At 32.4% G+C, this 19,320-nt stretch overlaps 1 protein-coding gene across 3 annotated transcripts; it reads left to right on the top strand.

The window, feature by feature from the left end:
* The first annotated feature begins 10,280 nt into the window (after positions 1-10,280).
* LOC145037183 (plasma membrane ATPase 3-like) lies at positions 10,281-18,923 on the top strand. Of its 3 annotated transcripts, none has more exons than XM_078985777.1 (22): positions 10,281-10,438; positions 10,775-10,856; positions 10,958-11,077; positions 11,170-11,268; positions 12,362-12,499; positions 12,590-12,724; positions 13,737-13,916; positions 14,015-14,221; positions 14,952-15,071; positions 15,160-15,279; positions 15,374-15,496; positions 15,586-15,690; positions 15,829-15,973; positions 16,075-16,239; positions 16,389-16,627; positions 16,711-16,743; positions 16,902-16,983; positions 17,145-17,305; positions 17,809-17,994; positions 18,079-18,261; positions 18,358-18,533; positions 18,626-18,923. In XM_078985777.1, exons 2-22 carry the CDS (start codon positions 10,803-10,805, stop codon positions 18,720-18,722), a joined length of 2,868 nt encoding a protein of 955 aa, XP_078841903.1. In that variant the 5' UTR covers positions 10,281-10,438; positions 10,775-10,802; the 3' UTR covers positions 18,723-18,923. The 3 variants fall into 3 exon arrangements, with proteins under 3 accessions (XP_078841903.1, XP_078841904.1, XP_078841905.1); XM_078985778.1 differs by having other exon boundaries at positions 10,294-10,442; XM_078985779.1 differs by lacking the exon at positions 10,281-10,438 and adding an exon at positions 10,454-10,593.
* The last annotated feature ends 397 nt before the right edge of the window (positions 18,924-19,320 follow it).

Below are 19,320 nucleotides of genomic sequence, written 5' to 3'. Positions count from 1 at the left end.
TGAATCTGACTTCGTATGAGGAAGTTATGATTTTTCTAAGATTTCGCATAGGAGTATGCAACCCGAAGTTCGAATATTAGATCGACGGATTTTTAGCCGAAAAAACCTATACAAGAATCAAATATCTAGTTAATAGGAGCTCAACAATAAAAATACAGATGAAAACGAACATCGGATGACAAAGTTATGAAATTTTTAACGGACTTTACTTGTCCAGCCTGCTAAAATATAACTTTAAAAATAAATTCAAAATTTGCCGACGGAGTCTAAATGAAAGTTGTTGAGTACGTCTCCAAAAACAAATGAATATAAAGAATGTCAAAATGAAGCTCGTATAAGAAAGTTACAAATTTTAGAAGACGGAAGTGGCTGTTGAGAGGGTAGAGGGAACGCCCCACGCAAGTAATGTGAACGTCCCGTGCTCTCACATATATGGCTCCGGAATGAACACATCACCCCAACAGACTTTGTACACGTGCCCCCCTCATACGCACTGCGTACCCTCGTACGCGCATCGTCCCTACGAGGAACGCGTTGTGTAGACCGAAGTTCAACCCCTATAAATACCATGCGAGGGCTGCCATATTTCTCACACCAAAAACCAATTTTCTCTCTCTCTCTCTAACATCTCTCTAAGCCCTCCCAAAGCCCTAGTACCTTCTAAGTGCTAGAGGAAAGCCCCAGAGCGCTAGAAGGCTACGAGAAAAACAGCTTTTCGGCTCGGAAGTTCTGCCCCTGCAGAGCCCGGTTCCTAGCCAAACCTCCCGGTAAGTGAGTGATGCTTACCCTACTTTAAGTATAACTTAGGTTTAAATTTATTATCATTATTATGAACTTTTAAAAAAATATATATTATAAAATATAATATATATATATATATATATATATATATATATATATATATATATATATATATATATATAAAGTGTTATTATAATATCTTTTAACTACTCGTATTACGGGGAATCTTGTTTGAAGGATCGCATAGGGTTGTTGGATTTCAGAAGTGCTATAATGCTAAAATGTTCCTCCCCTCTGGTGTTTTATGTCTGACCCCTATCTGTACATAGTGGTTGAAAAGTATTTTTAACACTTTTAAAACAATGTAGCTCGTAGATCTAATAAATAGTCACGATAAATATTAGGCTAAAATCTAGTGGTAACAATACTAGGTTTCGTCAAAGAAAATTATATTGTTAAGAAGCGAAGCGCTGTCCAAGTTGGAATCACCATTTTAACAAGTGAGTGGAAAGTTACTTTCATCTTACACATAGATATGAAGTATTTAATATAAATTGTGTGCTATGTGTGCATATTATTTGTGTTCTTGATATCTATGTTGGATGAACACTTTATACATGTTTTAAATGATTTAAATTATATATCTATTTTATATCTACGAAAATGTTGGGTAAAACATGGGTAGATGAATTAGTTGATGTGTGATAAAATAATGAGAGGCCTCGAAGTTTACGATGATCTAGTCATCTAGCGGAGTATAGATGACGACCATATTCTATTCTAGACAGTCCAGTGCAACACTAGCAGACTCATAATTTGTAGGTGTTTATTTGAACTACGTGTTCACCAAGTGTACTTCATCCCCCCTCATGGTTTCCTTATTTGGCATGTATTGCTGAGGAATCCCCTAAGCAGTGTTGTCACCCGATGAAAACCCTTAGGCTAAGTCTCTTGAATTAGATGCTTTAGGGACGTAAAGTGAGGATAACATGAACGGGTAATCGGGTTGAATGATTTAATTAATAAAATTAATTATTTTGGGTTGAAAATCCTTATGTGCTCACCAAGCTCCCAAGTCTGACCCACTCAGTTTCTTGTATACAGGTAGTAGCAAGATAACACAGGAGTGATGGTCTGATGAGAGGTCAATGGATTATAGGCCACTAGAATAAATATATGTTGTAAGGCATATGTTGTTTCTGTTTATAATTTTGATCTGCATTGACAATGAAATCCTGAGGTTTTTAATATAATGAAAACATATTTCTTCAGAAATGCTTTGATAAATTCTTTATCATATTTTTGGGAACAAATTCTGCAACATATTTCATTAAAAGTATACTCTGATTTTCAAATAAAGCATAAACAAATCGGTCTTTTCTCGCCGTGAAAATAGGGATGTCACAGTAAGGTTGAAGGAATAAACAATATATGTATAGTTTCCAAAATCTGCTTCCCACATTGTGGCCAGTAGCGTCGACGATATCGCGGTCACTTTTCACGCGTATTCCTCAAGGCGGTCAGATGATTGCGAATATTCCTCTTACCATGTCATAGCCAAGGATCTCCACACCGTGGGCTTCAGATTTCTTGAGTCTTTTGACTTTGGTTGACCTTGTCCACTTTTTCCCGCTTTCCGTCTTCACATTTTGCTTGCTTTTCGTTCCAAGCATGTCTTTGCCGCTACAAAACAGAATTTAAACATATTAAGTACCTTTTGATCTATAACGAGCATAATTGTAGCTAAAAATATTAGGAAAATACACAAAATATATGATTAAATATGCACATATCAATCGACTACCACTAGCGTCACCTTTCACCGTTGATTTCCACCAACATTGCCAATAACAAGCTGATATGGACAAGAGGTGAAAAAGATGAAATACAAAGAAGAAATATAAATAATTATGTTCGATCTAAACCCGTTATAGGGATGAGAATGATGGTCAGGTGGTGGTAGAGTATTTGTAGTTATAAGAGATAAAGAGAGATAGATAGGTTGGGTAGGGTCTCATATTTATATTTTTCTATTTAATAATACTTTAATTCAAATAGAAAAAAAAAAGTATCAGAAGGCATATTTAGGCATTTAAGTTTTCAGAGAGACATTCACACGAAAAATGCTCAAAATTACCATTTATCCAAAAAAAAAATTAAGGTTTGGGCCAAAATCGAGAAAAAGTACAAATTATAAAGACCAATTTTGCATCAGCTAGCTACTTAGATTTTTATTTGTGTTATGTCATTGAGTTTTATATATGTAATGTTTTTATTTTTATTTATGTGATGTGTTATTATTGTTATTTTAAATGAATAATGTGTTTAGTATAATTAACATTTAAATGTTTAGATAAATTTTTAAATAAATAAATAGTAAGGTAAAACTTATTTTAGGGTTATTAAGTAGTGAGTATTTCCTATGGTATGTGGGTGAGGAAGTGAGCATATGATGTTTATGTGAATTGGTATCCACTTTGCCAAACACGTTTGTACTGTGGGAACCGATATTTATTGTGAATGTTATGCAAACAACACTTATTCACAAGAAAATGAAGCTGAAAGTTCGTATCCAAAAAAGAGATATCGTTAATTACGGAGAAATCATGAAGTCAAACACAAGCAACGTGTTATTGACTACTTTGACATTGATGTAGTGTGAGCTATGAAATTCAGGCACCGGTTCCATATGAGGAAAGATTTATTTCTATGCATTTATTGAAAATGTGAAAAGTCGTTTTCATATTTTCAACAAAAGATTGACGCAAGAGGCCAGAAAGGTTTCTCAAGAATTCAAAAATATACAGTTGCAATTCGCCAACTAGCATTCGATATGAGACCGGACTCATAGGATAAGTATTTGAGAATGTCAAAGAGAACGAAATGGGAATGTTTATACCAATTTTCTAAGGCTATGATTATTCTCTAGCGTGGCTGGTATTTATGCAAGTCGACAATTAGCGACGTTCACCAATTGTATCGACACATGAAAACAGACAGTCAGTCCATTGGTATTGAATGCCTATGGAAAAAGAAAAATTTTATGCCCTTACGTTTCTACTATAGACGAAACGTACACATAAAATTTTTATAAAAACTAATATGCAGTAAATTTTTATAGTGACAAATCAATGTTAATACAAACAAAATGTATTATTTTACAACCATCAAGACTTTGTAAAAAATGATTTTAAATATATTTTAAATAGTCATGCTAATGTAAACAAAAAAAGTAAGTTGCACAATCTTCCATTTAGCCATCTTTACAACAATTTGTTTGGGTAGTATTGTAGTCTAATTTTCTTTGAAAATGACACTGTAACGTCTCAAAAATAATGACATCAAATTTTCGTTTATCAAATAAATAAATCGTTAATACATATCATTTCCATAAAACCATGGTAATCAAAATTTAGCAAAACATCATCGAATCAGAGTAAATCACAGAATGCGGAAAAAATTTGGTGTGTGCCCAGCAACCATCTTGAGCTCTTCCATTTGAAAACTTAAGTATATGTACCATAACTGAAAACCATAAGCACGAAACTTAGTGAATTCCCTAAGATACCACATACCATACATATCATATAACGGGCCCCACCCAAATGAGATACATGCCTTGCACACACTCGCATAACGGACCCCGCACAATGAGATACAGGCCCTGCCCAATGAGATACGGTCCCTGCCCACACTCACATAATGGGCCCCGCCCAATGAGATATGGGTCCTGTCCATACTCGCATAACGACCTCCGCCCAATAAGCATACATATATAAGCACATACAAGTATCACATTAACAACAATTATATTAACATAACCAATCAAGGGTGGGCTTTGGTGCCTTACACCCGCTAAACCCAGTGAGGAAACTCACCTCACACTGTCGAATCATACAGAAAATCCCTGGCTTCTAGCTGACAAATCCCTGAACTATCAAAATCAAAACAACACCCAATAAACAGTTCAATTCCAATCTATATCCATAAATCCATACTCTGGGTAAAAAGACCATTTCACCCCTAACCTAGCTTGGACCAAGACTTAGGCCCAAACCATATAATCCACAAGGCCCAAATACCAAAAACCACCCAAGGCCCAATCTATGGCCCAACTTTCCAAATTAGACCCAAACCCATTCCAGACCTTCTTAAAATAATTATCAGCCCAAAACCTAAGGGCCCATGAGTGCCTAAGACAACTAAGCCCAAAAGATAGCCAAAACCGAAGCCCAATATACAAAATCCTTCCTGACTGGGTACGTCGCGCGTACTTAGTGGATACGCTAAGCGTACACATAAGAAACCCAGTACGCCCTGCGTACTGACCCTGCCCACAATCAACCTAGAAAATGTCTTAATCCCTTAAGCCAAGACATCCAAAATCTTAGAATAGCTAAATATTAGTGACTTGATCCATAAAGTCGAGGGCTTTAAACCTTTGCATGGCTTAATGAAGCCCAATCACCAAAGATGAATTTAAAAGGTCAAAATCACCCCAAAATGTCTTAAAACTTCTTAATACCTTAAGACCTTAGTCCAAACTTCCAGATCTGATTCAAAGGGACTTCTTAAGTTATAAAGTTCCTGACTTTATGACGACATGACTTAATGGGACCCAAATCAAAACCCTAAGTCCCAAGCTTCACCAAAGACTACCAAATCATGCATGGAAGGTTTATACTCATCAAGATCTAAACTTTATGACTCTATAACCACAACAAAGGCCAAAATATAAAGCTCAAAGGTTCTGGAGTAACTTCTACTCACAAGAACCACCACAAAGGGACCAAAATCATAACAAAGTGCCACATAGCTAAATATATAAGGAAGAGTTGTCAAGGTTGAGACTTTATACCTCCAGAAATTAGATCTAGGTGAAAAAATCATGGATCCAAAAGCTCCAAGTCAAGCAATGACTCTTCAAGAAGTTCCTTCTTCCTCCTCAAGCACCAAAAACACACATAAATCACTTTAAAGCTCAAAAATCACTCAAATGGGGGCTAAGGGTCGGTTTCAAGGGTTTAGAGGGATGGAGGCTAAAGATTTTAGGGTTAGGTTATCAGATAAGGAGCTTAAATAGGGTTCAAGACCCTAAAATAGGGTTCCAATCTGACTGGTGTACGTCCAACGTACTTATGGTATGCCCAACGTACTACATAGAGCACCTACGACCATCTTGATCATTACACCCAACGTATGTCGAGGGACGCCCTGTGTACTGTCCTTTTAACTAGTATGTTATGTATACACCTGTGTACGCCCCACGTACCCAACTAAACCCTAATAACCACCAAACTTTCGAAGGTCATAACCTCTTCGTTATAAGCCTGTTTCCGACGATCCTTATATCCACGGAAAGGTAACGAGAAGCCCTACACTTCTATGAACTTATACCATCCTTAAGACCTTCCAAACAAAAATCCAATTTCCACAAAACCCCGAACTGACACTTTACCGAAATACCCCTAGGTTCCAAAACACGAACCGAACACTCGGATCACTTTAAATACATCACTCGCATCCAAATGGGCCTAGATCCCACCTTTTCAAAGGCCCTAATCCTTATGATAACTGATGGTCGGGCCACGACCCGGAATGATGAAGTGATTCGAAACTAAGTGTTACAGACACGTAGTAGTACTTTAATATAATTCGAAAGGGTAAATACAAGAATACCAACATACATTCAAACAATGCAAACACTTTTACATGAAAAAAAGGATTAACAAGGATTCTAGAAAACCATATATATCCATCATCCAACGTGCGATAATATTATGATCATGTTATTTAGATTCAGTTCCCGGGGAGAATAGATAAGTTTCTTTCTCCACCAACTTCTTCTTCCATGAGATCTTGTATTATCATCCCTATTGGGTTTCCATCTATGTTCTAAAGAGACGTTGGCATACTCTGCTAGGAAGGATATCAACAGATCCTTCTCTGTTCTAAAAAGACGTTGGCATTAGTATCAAGACAATCCTTCGAGCGAAAACGAATAAGTAGCATGATGTACGCATGCATCATATTACATAATATCATTATAGAATATGAGAGAATGATGATTTATCACTACAATGAAAATAAGAATTTACCAAATGTCAGAAGGAGTAGGATTACGATGTATACGTCAAAAATAGGGAAAGTGTACGACCACCATAACCTTCACATTGATTTGGTGAAACATTTTCAATGCTCAGGTGAATCCCATTGTCAATAATTTTGAAGATGATTTAGGAGAGGATTACGATGACGCTATGAGCGATGATGATTAGGCATCACATACTATTTTACTATATGTTTCGATTTATTTATTTTATGTTTTTAGTTTATTAAATTATCGTTTTTAGCTATTTAATCGTTTTTAATTAAATCAATGAAATATTTCTCTTTTATTATTATACATATTTTTCCTAAAAATATATATAACTATTAAATTTAAATAAAAAAATAAAAGAAAATCAAAAGTTTGGTGGCATGGTAACATTTTCTATTAGTTTGGTGGGTTGAGGAGAAGTTTGAGAGAAAATGACGTGACGTTGACGTGCCAAAAATATGGTGAATTATGGTATCACACCTATTTTATGATGTTAAAGGTACACCACATTTTTATATCACCTCTTAAATTACTATGATCAAAACGAAACGGCATTTGATATCTATCGTATTTTTCATCATTCGCTACCATATAACTCCTTATTCTTTGTCGAATATCGTAACATGGGAAAATGGGCACACCCAACACTTTTTGGAGGTGGCTTTATAACAAAAAATAGGTTTACAATTTGTTGTTATTAGGCACCTTTTGTACACTTTACCATTTAATTACTTCGTTTTTCAATATATAAGTCTTGGGAAAAATATTATTTGTAACCAATATTTCCTTTAATGATTCATGTTGGATACTCACATGAACTATACTAGGAAAAGGATATGATAACCATGTACTCGGCCAACAATGTTCCTTCCTCCTAAGTCGTGTGACCCACATCCACCAAACCATCCCTAACCAAAGGTTCAAGGCATTATGCAACAACTTCTTACAGCCTATAGTTGGCCTAACTACTCCAAGTCTCCAACCGAAACTACAAACACATGGGCAACATCATCTTTATCACACAACTACACACCAGTTTTGAACATCCGCTCGATTGAAGAACCAAATTTAAAACATTTAGGCATATGGTTGTAGCTTTCCAATAATCTAGATAAGTGTTTGTTTTTGGGCAAAACATCTTTTTGACAACTTATGTATGTCGACTAAAGACATTTGAGAATTTTTTTTCCCAAAGACATAAAAATGTATTTTTGACTTCTTTTCCCATTCGAAGAAATACTACTTACACCACCGTCGCCACCACTACCACCACCTCTGCCACCACCACCCCGCCACCGCCATGACCCCATTCCTCCGCTGCCACATCCAGCAGGTCATGCATAGTATTTTGTTATGACCCCAAAATTTATGAATGTGATTTTTAAAAGAATTAGTTTCGTCATCCAAAAAATGTTAGCGATGCAGTTTGTTGCCCATTTACAAGCTACGACTATATGAAACTTTTATTTAATGGAAAATTAAACAAAAAAATCATGAACCAATGACCCATCAACAATATATCATGAATATAATCTCCACTAGAATCACCCATTACCATGAAATAAATTATTTACCTTATGCATCCGGACCTAGGGCTGTAAACGAACCAAACGAACACGAACAATGTCTTGTTCATGTTCGTTCGTTTAAGTTATCCGAACAACAAACGAACACGAACGGATAAACGAACGAGATTTTCTTGTTCATGTTCGTTCGTTTAACAAATTACTTTGTTCATGTTCGTTCATTTATGTTCGTGAACATGCTAAACGAGCATAAACGAACAAAGATAAAAAAACACAATTGAACATATATGAACATAAATGAACACATAATATAGCAATATAACAAAAAATAATTGAATATAGATGAATATAAATAAACTTAAACGAACGAACATAAACGAACGTAAACAAACATCATAAACGAACGTTCACGAACATAAATGAACAAACGAGACAATTGTTCATGTTCGTTCATTTAACTAAACGAACGATAATTTTTGTTCATGTTCGTTCATTTATTAAATAAACGAACATAAACGAACTTCCCGCCGAACAGTTCACGAACGGTTCGCCGAACGTTCAGTTCGTTTACAGCCCTGACAGGACCTAGTTTAACATTTTTGTCCATGCAAATACCGTTCTCATCATCATTAAAAGTTTTAATAAGATGGAGTCGTATTCTCATCTACACAACCCCATTAACCTTAGTTTTCCTTGATTCCTAAATAACATCCAAATTTCATGTGTTAATTAATACACACTGCATGCATGTGGAAAGGCCAATATTTTCAAAAGGATCATATTCATAGCCAGTTATCAAAAATCAACACAAGTCTGTCCCACCATAATGAAAGCCTTGGAAGTTGGAACACCATGCAGGGATACATTAGCAACAAGCCCTTCAACCTCTAATCAACAAAATCACTCTATCACTTGTGTGTGATGCAGTTTCTTTTCTGAAGAAAACTCTTCATCTCAAAATATATGGAGTAAAACGAACCCAACATTCTTGTAAAATATGTAAATAAATCTTTTTACAAAGTTAAGTTATACTTATTTTGCACATTTCAAGTCAACCTTGTGATTGCCCATACTTTTAGATGAAACAAACTTATCTTTTACCATCTATTCACACAAAAGTTTTATAATATGTAAGATGTTTCTATCTAGTAAGTTTGGTATATCAAATGATTATAAAATACAATAAATAATTGGTAGAAAGTGAAAGCATAGCACATAGCACATTTAAAAAAAAAAAAAACTATTGTTTTTGCATATCATGATACGTTCTCTAATTAAGATAACACTTAGAATTGGTAGCGTTTAAGAAAAAAATATTGAATTTTTTAACTAATTTTTAGAATTAGTTTAAAAATATATTTATCTTTTATAAACAATTATCATTTTATATAATTTCATACATTCTAAAAGTTTACATCTGTTTTATCAAACACTCATATAACAAAATAAAAATTATAATTTCCAGCTACAACTAGTTTTGCTAAACACATTCCTAATTAGATCATGTTTCTAATTTATTTGATAAATAGATTATTAAAATAAGAATTGGTTATAAATATATACCTATTTTATCAAAAAAAAACATCTTCAAATTTTAACAAATTAAAACATATTACTAATATATGAACTTTACCTTTGTACAAATTTGATTATTTTTTCCAAAATAGTATTAGTGGTTACAAAATTCTATCAAATACTCCATAAATCGACAAAATAGTCATCAAACCATTCCAATAACATCCCTGTCATCCACCAAACATCTTTCTCACTTTGACAAGTAACTACAAGATAAATCCATCTTCCGGTCACCAATAAAATTGCTATTGAAAGTCTAATTAGTGGTGCCCGCCAAAATCATCGCAATCGCAAGTGAAAAGACAATTTTGTCCCTACAAATGACACCATTTACACTCACAAACTAAAGATTCAACCAATCAAGTTTCCCACACTTTGTTAGCATTCAGCAGTTGCTACTTATCACTTCTCTCATTTATATATAAAAACCAAAAGCAAACAGTCTTCTCTGCGGAAATCCAGGGGTCTTACGTCAATACGTCGTCGTTCATTATTGGTAGGTATATTGATGATCCTCCAGTTTCATTTCTATAATCCTTTCATCTTCTTCTATTTGGATTCAATTTCATCAACTTATTGGAACTACTGGTTAATTGATCTGTTTTTTTTGAGATGTGGTTGATTGAATAGTGTATAAAGCTATCGTTGAAGGTGATTATGATTCTACTACACGCATATTTAATTAGCTGTATATGTAATCGATTTGAAAATACGTGAAGCAATGATAATTTCTCAATTCGTGTTCTGTATTTGAATTACTTACTCTAATAGTTGTATTTGAATGATTCGTAAATAACAACTGTTGATTTTTTGTTAAATTTTCTTCTTGTAGTGTAAGACCTAGAAATTAAGACAGCAGAATGGGGGAAACGGATGATATCATGGAAGCTGTGAAGATGGAAGCAGTTGATTTGGTAAGAGTTAATTTCGATGTTAATGGTGAATTTTACAGAATAACTTTGTTGTTTGTGAATTATTTCTACAGTTTGATAACGAATCTAAATTTGGATTATAGGAAACGATTCCAATTGAGGAAGTTTATGAAAATTTGAGATGTTCTAAAGACGGGTTATCATCAGAGGATGCTGAAAAGAGATTAGAAATTTTTGGGTACAACAAACTTGAAGAGAAGAAGGTTATTGTTTTTCTTTTTCAGGGTTTTAAGCTTTGTAAAATGTAAATGTCTGTTAAGATGATTTTGGATTGATTGAAAATTATAATTTTCAGGAGAGCAAGTTTTTGAAGTTTTTAGGGTTCATGTGGAATCCTCTGTCATGGGTTATGGAAGTTGCAGCAATTATGGCAATTGCACTTGCCAATGGAGGAGTAAGCAATCTAAATGCATTTATAATATGTAGTACTATGTTGAAAGCAAACTGCAAAATTGTACAGAAAAACTTTTGTATTTTGAAAAATTTTGAATGTTAATATTGTAAAAGAGTTTATATATTTTGTTTTTTTCAGATTAAATCTCGAACTTTTTTTTTTAAAAAAAAGAACTTATGTTTTTCCTTATTTTTTTATTTGGCAATTATAGTTTTTTTTTTTTCCGAAAAAACTTGTTTAATGTGAGGATATTTTGGAAAAAATAAATAAAAAGTTGAAGGTTTTTTTGGAAAAAAATTAAAAGGTTATGGCGTTTTTGAAAAAAATAAACAATGGAGGGTTTTTTTTTGAAAAAACATGAATAAATGCACAGAAAAAAAAAATAAAGTTAGAGGTTTAATATGGAAAAACTCGATATATAAGATATATTATGATATTAACCTGGTTTAACCCCCCCCCCCCCCCCCCCCCCCCCCCTCCCTTATATTTTATGTTTTCTATGGATCAAACCTCAAATTTATTTTTTGTCGCGAACGATCTTATATTTTTTTCATTTTTTCCAAAAAAATTCCATCAACTTTGTATTTTTTCCGAAAAAACCCCTCAACCTTCTAAATGTTTAAAAATAAACTCTCAACTGTTTTTGGTTTCTCTCGAAAAAAACCCCCTCATATTTTCCAATCTTTTTGGAAAAAACTGACTAAAATGGTCGGATCGGAAAAAAAATACAACCTCTGTTTTAGGCAAAAAAAAAAAAAAAAAGTTTAATCCGAAAAAAACACAAAACAAAAGATCTTTTTTTAGATTAACCCATCAAAACTTTAAGACATTTTCAAAATTAACCATTTTTGACCTACTATATCAAGTTTCACCACCTTAATTATGTAATCATTTATAGCATGTCAAAATGGTTAATTTGAAAAGAAAAAAAAATGTTTGTATATTTTTTTGGTTGACTTGGAAAAAATATAGTATAAGTGGTTAATCTGTATATAATGGTTTTCTTGCTATTTTCTAAAAGCTACATTAAATAATACGATAATATTAGGTTTCTTTTACTTTTAAATAAGTTCATAATTTATTTATTTTACAGGGTAAACCACCAGATTGGCAGGATTTTGTTGGAATCATAACTCTTCTTGTGATCAATTCAACAATAAGTTTTATAGAAGAGAATAATGCTGGAAATGCTGCAGCAGCTCTCATGGCACGCCTTGCACCCAAAGCAAAGGTAATAATAACATTTTCTTTTTCTATATTTTTTAAAATCGTAGAATTTATCTTTTTGTATTTATTAATTAAGAAAATGAAAATATTTTAGGTGCTTCGTAATGGAAAATGGAATGAAGAAGATGCAGCGATTCTTGTTCCAGGTGATATAATCAGTATTAAACTTGGGGATATTGTTCCAGCTGATGCTCGACTTCTTGAGGGTGATCCATTAAAGATTGATCAGGTTGTTTTTTGTTATCATGATAGTCGTTGTTTTAATCAAATTATTATTATTATTTTTTTAAAGTTAAGTAATAGGTTATTTTGTTATAACTTATTTGGGTTTTAAATTTTGGTGTTACTTCTATCATGTTAAGTTTTTATTTTTGGTTGAAGTTGAAATGTTGCATTTTCCCATAATGGTCTCTAAACATTATTTTATCCACAAGTTTTTTTTTCCCTCTTTATACCTTAATGGTATAAAAAATACAAAAAAATTATCCTCTTTTACCAGAAGTTATAAAGAGGACAAATTTTCTTTCTTTCTTTAAGTGTAAAAATTAAAAAAAAAAAAAAAGAAAAACATTTAGTGACCATTATGGGAAAATACAAATCCTTGATTGGCCAATTTCAACTTTCCTTTTTACTTTTGTTAACAAAAGACGGGTTAATCTCGTAAAAAGACCTTATATCTTTGGTTTTTCTAAATTAAACTTTAATTTTTTTTTTTCCTGAACAAGACTTTGTTTTTTTTTTTCACTTTTTCCCAAAAAAAACCCTCAACTTTGTTTTTTTTTCCCCGAAAAAACCCTCAACTATTTTTTTTTTTTCGAAAAAAACCTCACATTTTACATATTTTTTCCGAAAAAAAAATGACTAAAAGTGCCGGATCGGAAAAAGAAAATGAAAAAATTCAAGGTTTTTTCATGAAAAAAAAAAAATAAAATTTACGTTTAATCCAGCAAAAACAAAAAATATAAGGTCTTTTACGATATCAACCCATGAAAGTTCATTATCAGTATTAAAAAATTTAACGGAGTAGAGATAAAAATTCTACATTCTATTTTAATATAACATAAACATCCATTCCATTCCTACCGCCAACCAAACATAATTATGGAATGTAAGGATGCATTGCATTCCATTCCCCAATCCATTCCATTCCATTCATTCATCATTCCATTCCATCCAACCAAACAGACCCTGATTCCGATTCCTTCCATCTTCTAATTTACTCCAATTGGTTGATCCTACAGTCTGCGCTAACAGGCGAGTCCCTCCCCGTAACAAAGCACCCAGGGGAGGGAGTTTATTCAGGCTCCACATGCAAACAAGGAGAGATTGAAGCAGTAGTCATTGCCACAGGAGTGCATACTTTTTTTGGAAAGGCTGCACATCTTGTAGACTCTACAAACCAAGTAGGCCATTTTCAAAAGGTACAAAACCACCACATACACATCTACCTTTTTTTTTATTATTATTTCATAAAAGGGTATTTTGGTAATAATAAAGATGTTATGATATCTTCTTGTAGGTTTTGACTGCGATTGGAAACTTCTGTATATGCTCGATTGCGGTTGGAATGATAATAGAAATCATTGTGATGTATCCAATTCAACATAGGAAATATCGCCCTGGAATTGACAATTTGTTAGTTCTTCTCATTGGTGGAATTCCTATTGCCATGCCTACAGTTTTATCTGTCACAATGGCAATTGGTTCCCATCGTTTATCTCAACAGGTTCATTATAATTTCTTTTTAGTTCTATTGTTCTATGAAGGGAAAACAAAAACTATTCTAGTTTGGAGATTTTGTTGTTGTACTTTATTTTTTTTCTTTTCAAACTGTAGAAATTTAAAATATTGTTCCGTATTTTTAACTTTTTTGAATGGATATTACAAGTCAAAATTGTTAATTTGGAACTGAAACTTGTTTGATTTGATAACTGGTCAAAATGTCAAAATCGTTAATTTGGAAAAATGTTTGAAACTTTTTGAATGGATATTATAAGTTAAAGTTGTTAATTTGAAAAAATACCGGTGAAAACCTATTATAACAAGTCAAAATGGTTAATTTGGAAAAATGTTTGAAAATTTTTGAATGGATATTATAAGTCAAAATTGTTAATTTGAAAAAATACGAGTGAAAACCTACTACAACAAGTTCAAAATGGTTAATTTGGAAAAATGCTAAAAGTCAAAATTGTTAATTTGCAAAATTACCGGTGAAAACCGATTGTGTCAAGTTAAAATGGTTAATTTGGAAAAATGTTAAAAGTCAATATTGTTGGAAAAATAGTAGTGAAAACCTGTTATAACAGGTCAAAATGATTAATTTGAAAAAATGATTAATTGTTAGTGATTAAATCATAAATTTGTTCAAAATATAATGGTTTTCTTTGTAATTTGCTCTTTAACGAATGATCTTTTGTTATCTAAAGGACTTAATATGTAAACATGTGAAACTACAGGGGGCTATCACGAAGAGAATGACAGCAATAGAAGAAATGGCAGGCATGGATGTTCTTTGCAGTGATAAAACAGGGACTTTAACACTGAACAAACTTACCGTTGACAAAAATTTAATAGAGGTTTGATTATTCCTTTGAACATTCACTAGGTTTCAAAGCTATTTTATTTTAACATTTTTGATTTTTTTTTTTTTTTTTTCTCTTGTAGATATTTGCTAAAGGAGTGGATGCTGACATGGTGGTATTAATGGCTGCAAGAGCATCTAGAGTTGAAAATCAAGATGCCATAGACGCCGCTATAGTAGGAATGTTAGCTGACCCAAAAGAGGTACAACTTTTCAAATAATAAAAAACACAATACTCTATTGACCTGGATTTTTTAAAATTATTTTAAATAATATAATATATTTAATTTAATTCAGGCAAGAGCTGGAATTAAAGAGATTCATTTCCTACCATTCAACCCAACTGATAAACGAACAGCATTGACATATCTTGATGATGAAAATAAAATGCATCGTGTCAGTAAAGGTGCCCCTGAACAGGTAAAGCAAGTGACACACATACATTTTTTTTTTTTTTTAAAAAAAAAGTCATTTTTATTAACTTATTAAGTTTGTTTCATTGTTCTCAGATTCTAAATCTTGCACATAATAAATCAAGCATTGAAAAAAGAGTTCATACTGTGATCGATAAATTTGCTGAGCGTGGTTTGCGATCCCTTGCAGTTGCATATCAGGTTTGAAATATTTTTCCTTTGTTGTAGCATCATACTTCCATTTTTCTACTTATTACAACATTATTAAAAAAAAAGAATTTCAATTTCATTACTAGGGAAAACCTTACAATTTTTATTTTTCTTTAAAATAAAAAATAGGAAGTTCCAGAGGGAAAGAAGGAAAGCCCAGGAGGTCCATGGGAATTCATCGGCCTCATGCCTCTCTTTGATCCACCAAGACATGACAGTGCAGATACAATTAGGAGAGCCTTGAATCTTGGAGTAAGCGTTAAAATGATCACAGGTATTATTTTATTTTATCAATTCTTTCAGTAATTAAACATTTTCACTAAATAAAAACATTCCTATAATAAACTCTTTTATCTATATGATTACCTTCAATAGGTGATCAATTAGCAATAGGAAAAGAAACAGGAAGACGTCTTGGAATGGGAACAAACATGTATCCTTCCTCTGCTTTACTTGGACAAAACAGAGACGAATCCATTGTCGCGTTGCCTGTTGATGAGTTAATTGAGAAAGCAGATGGTTTTGCTGGCGTTTTCCCTGGTAAATTCAAACCCTCAAAAATCATTATAGTTTTCCAATAATTCAATTCTACTTTACAAGAAAACGGTATAAGAAACCCTAGACAAAGAAACCCATGGGCTAACAGGCCAAAACCAATATATGTGATATTTACATTCTAACAAATACAGAGCATAAATATGAGATTGTGAAACGTCTACAAGCGAGAAAACATATATGTGGAATGACGGGTGATGGAGTGAATGATGCGCCTGCGCTTAAAAAAGCAGACATTGGAATAGCGGTTGCGGATGCAACAGACGCGGCTCGTAGCGCGTCGGATATTGTGTTGACTGAGCCTGGTCTTAGTGTTATTATCAGCGCTGTTTTAACTAGTCGTGCTATTTTTCAAAGGATGAAAAATTACACTGTGAGTTTATATTTTATGATTTCAAATACTTTGTTAAGTTTTTGTGTTTTCTTTTAATGTTTGTAATGTATTATTTTATGCAGATTTATGCGGTTTCCATTACGATACGTATTGTGGTATGTTACAGTTATATATTAAATTTAATGTTTTATGTTTCGAACTTTTTTAAAATTTTGTAATATAAATTAATTTTTTATGTTTCGAGGTTGTTTAATCTATGATATGTATTAGTTATACACAACTAATTTGTTTTGGTTATGAATGTTTACAACAGCTTGGTTTCATGCTGCTTGCCCTTATATGGAAGTTCGACTTTCCACCCTTTATGGTGCTTATCATTGCTATTCTCAATGATGGTTAGAGTTTTTTTTTTACACCTTTCTTTAATTCTTATTATTCATATAGGCAATAATAATAATAATAAAGACTTCATGAAATTTAAAAATTAATTAAAAATACTATCTAAAGTCTAAACCAAAAGTTTTTTTTTTAAATCTTTTTTATATTTGATTTACAGGTACAATTATGACAATATCAAAAGATAGAGTAAAACCCTCTCCGTTACCTGACAGTTGGAAGTTATCAGAGATTTTTGCTACTGGAATCATTCTCGGTAGCTACTTAGCTATGATGACGGTCATCTTCTTCTGGGCTGCATACGAAACCAATTTTTTTCCGGTAACAAATTAATTATCTTGTTCTGCTGAAAACTGTGGGGAAATCTACAGAAAAGTCTTAAATTTTTGGAAAAAGTTTTTTTTTTTTTGAACTGAAAAGTCCCGATTATGCCCAAATTAACAAAAAAATCTTTATATTTGAACAACAAATGACAGATTATATGATTTTCTTAAAATCAAAAATAAAACTTTACTTTTAAAAAAAAAAGAAACATTTAGGACTTTATTGAAACTTTTCTGTAAATTTTCGGTCCAAAAAAAAAATCATCTTACACCATTGGTCCAAAACATGAAATAACTTTTAACCCTTTAATTTATATTTTTACATTTTTTAATATTTACTTTACTATTTAAATAATTAAAAAATAAGAAATGGGCCAAATCCATATAAAGTTTTGTGTTTTGACCTATGGAAAAATAGTTAAAAAATAGTTTACGGTTTACATTTTTTTTTTAGCTAAACAAGTGGTAATGAGTAATGAGTTTCCATTTTGGTAATTTTAGCGAGTGTTTGGAGTGTCAAGCCTTCAAAAAGGAGCACGTGACGATTTCAGAAAGCTAGCTTCAGCTATATACCTACAAGTCAGTACAATCAGTCAGGCTCTCATATTCGTTACTCGATCTAGAAGTTGGTCATTTTATGAACGACCCGGAGCCCTTCTTATGGGAGCTTTCTTAATTGCTCAACTCGTAAGCGAAAACTCAAGGGTTATTTCGTAAATTCACCAAAATCAGATACTACAAAAGTAATTTTTTTTTTTTTTTTTTTATCAGATTGCAACATTAATTGCCGTTTATGCAAACTGGAGTTTCGCTGCAATCGAAGGAATCGGATGGGGTTGGGCAGGAGTTATATGGCTTTACAACATCGTCTTCTACATTCCTCTCGATTTCATTAAATTCTTCACAAGATACGCTTTAAGTGGAAGAGCTTGGGATCTAGTCATCGATCAAAGGGTCAGAAAAACGAGAAAAACTTCAATTTCAACAAATGAATTTCAATTTCCTTTTATGAATTTGAATTTGAATTTGAATTTCATTTTTATTTTTCAGGTTGCTTTCACAAGAAAAAGAAACTTCGGGAAAGAAGATCGTGAGCTTAAATGGGCTCAAGCCCAAAGAACTCTACATGGACTCGACCCACCCGAAACCCAATATGTTGAACGAAACAACCATAACGAGCTTAATCAAATGGCTGAAGATGCAATTCGTAGAGCTGAGATGACAAGGTAAAGGGTTAATTAATAATTAATTAAGTTATTAAGCCCTAGGATTATGTGAAATTATTGGTTGTTTATTTTATTAATTTTTTTTGTTGTAGGTTGAGAGAATTGCTTACGTTGAAGGGTCACGTGGAATCGGTTGTAAAGTTAAAGAACATCGATATCGATACGATCCAACAATCCTATACTGTTTGAGAAGTACATCGTACTAAATGTTTCCTATTTGAAATCTAAATCTATGTATGTAGTGTACATGAATGCGAAGAGTAGTAATTTGTTGTTTTTAAATTACGAGTAATGGAATTGTTGGTTTATAGAGAGTCCATATTTTCTATGTGTTGTATTCAAATGATCATCCAAGGAATGTAAATACAAGGTGATTATATTATCGATCAATCAATCAATCGCATACACAATAATATAATGTGGAATAATGAGAAGTAAAATACATTATAATGCCTCCTAACATGTGTTATGATAATCCTATTATAATAAAATAAAATTTTTGATTGACACATTATATTTTATGTACGTCATTTTTTTTTAATATGGCTTTTATTTCATTTGATATAAATTCTAAATTTTAAAGAGTTTAAAATTAAATTTTAACTTTTTTTTCCAGATAATCTTCATAAAATGTTTTATTTTCTTACTGTTTTGCCGTGTTTTTAATTCACTTAATATAAAACTTTTATTTTAAGGAGTTTATAGTTGAATAACAATTTATTGTTGATATTTCACACAACTGTTTAAACATATTCAAAATCAAACAATTTAATATATAACATTATTT

The sequence above is a fragment of the Lactuca saligna genome, chromosome 3 (assembly GCF_052625555.1).
Source record: "Lactuca saligna cultivar CGN05327 chromosome 3, ASM5262555v1, whole genome shotgun sequence".
Classification (NCBI taxonomy): Eukaryota; Viridiplantae; Streptophyta; class Magnoliopsida; order Asterales; family Asteraceae; genus Lactuca; species Lactuca saligna.
The sequence above is the reverse complement of the archived record's forward strand: the minus strand, read 5'-3'. Positions and strand labels throughout refer to the sequence as shown.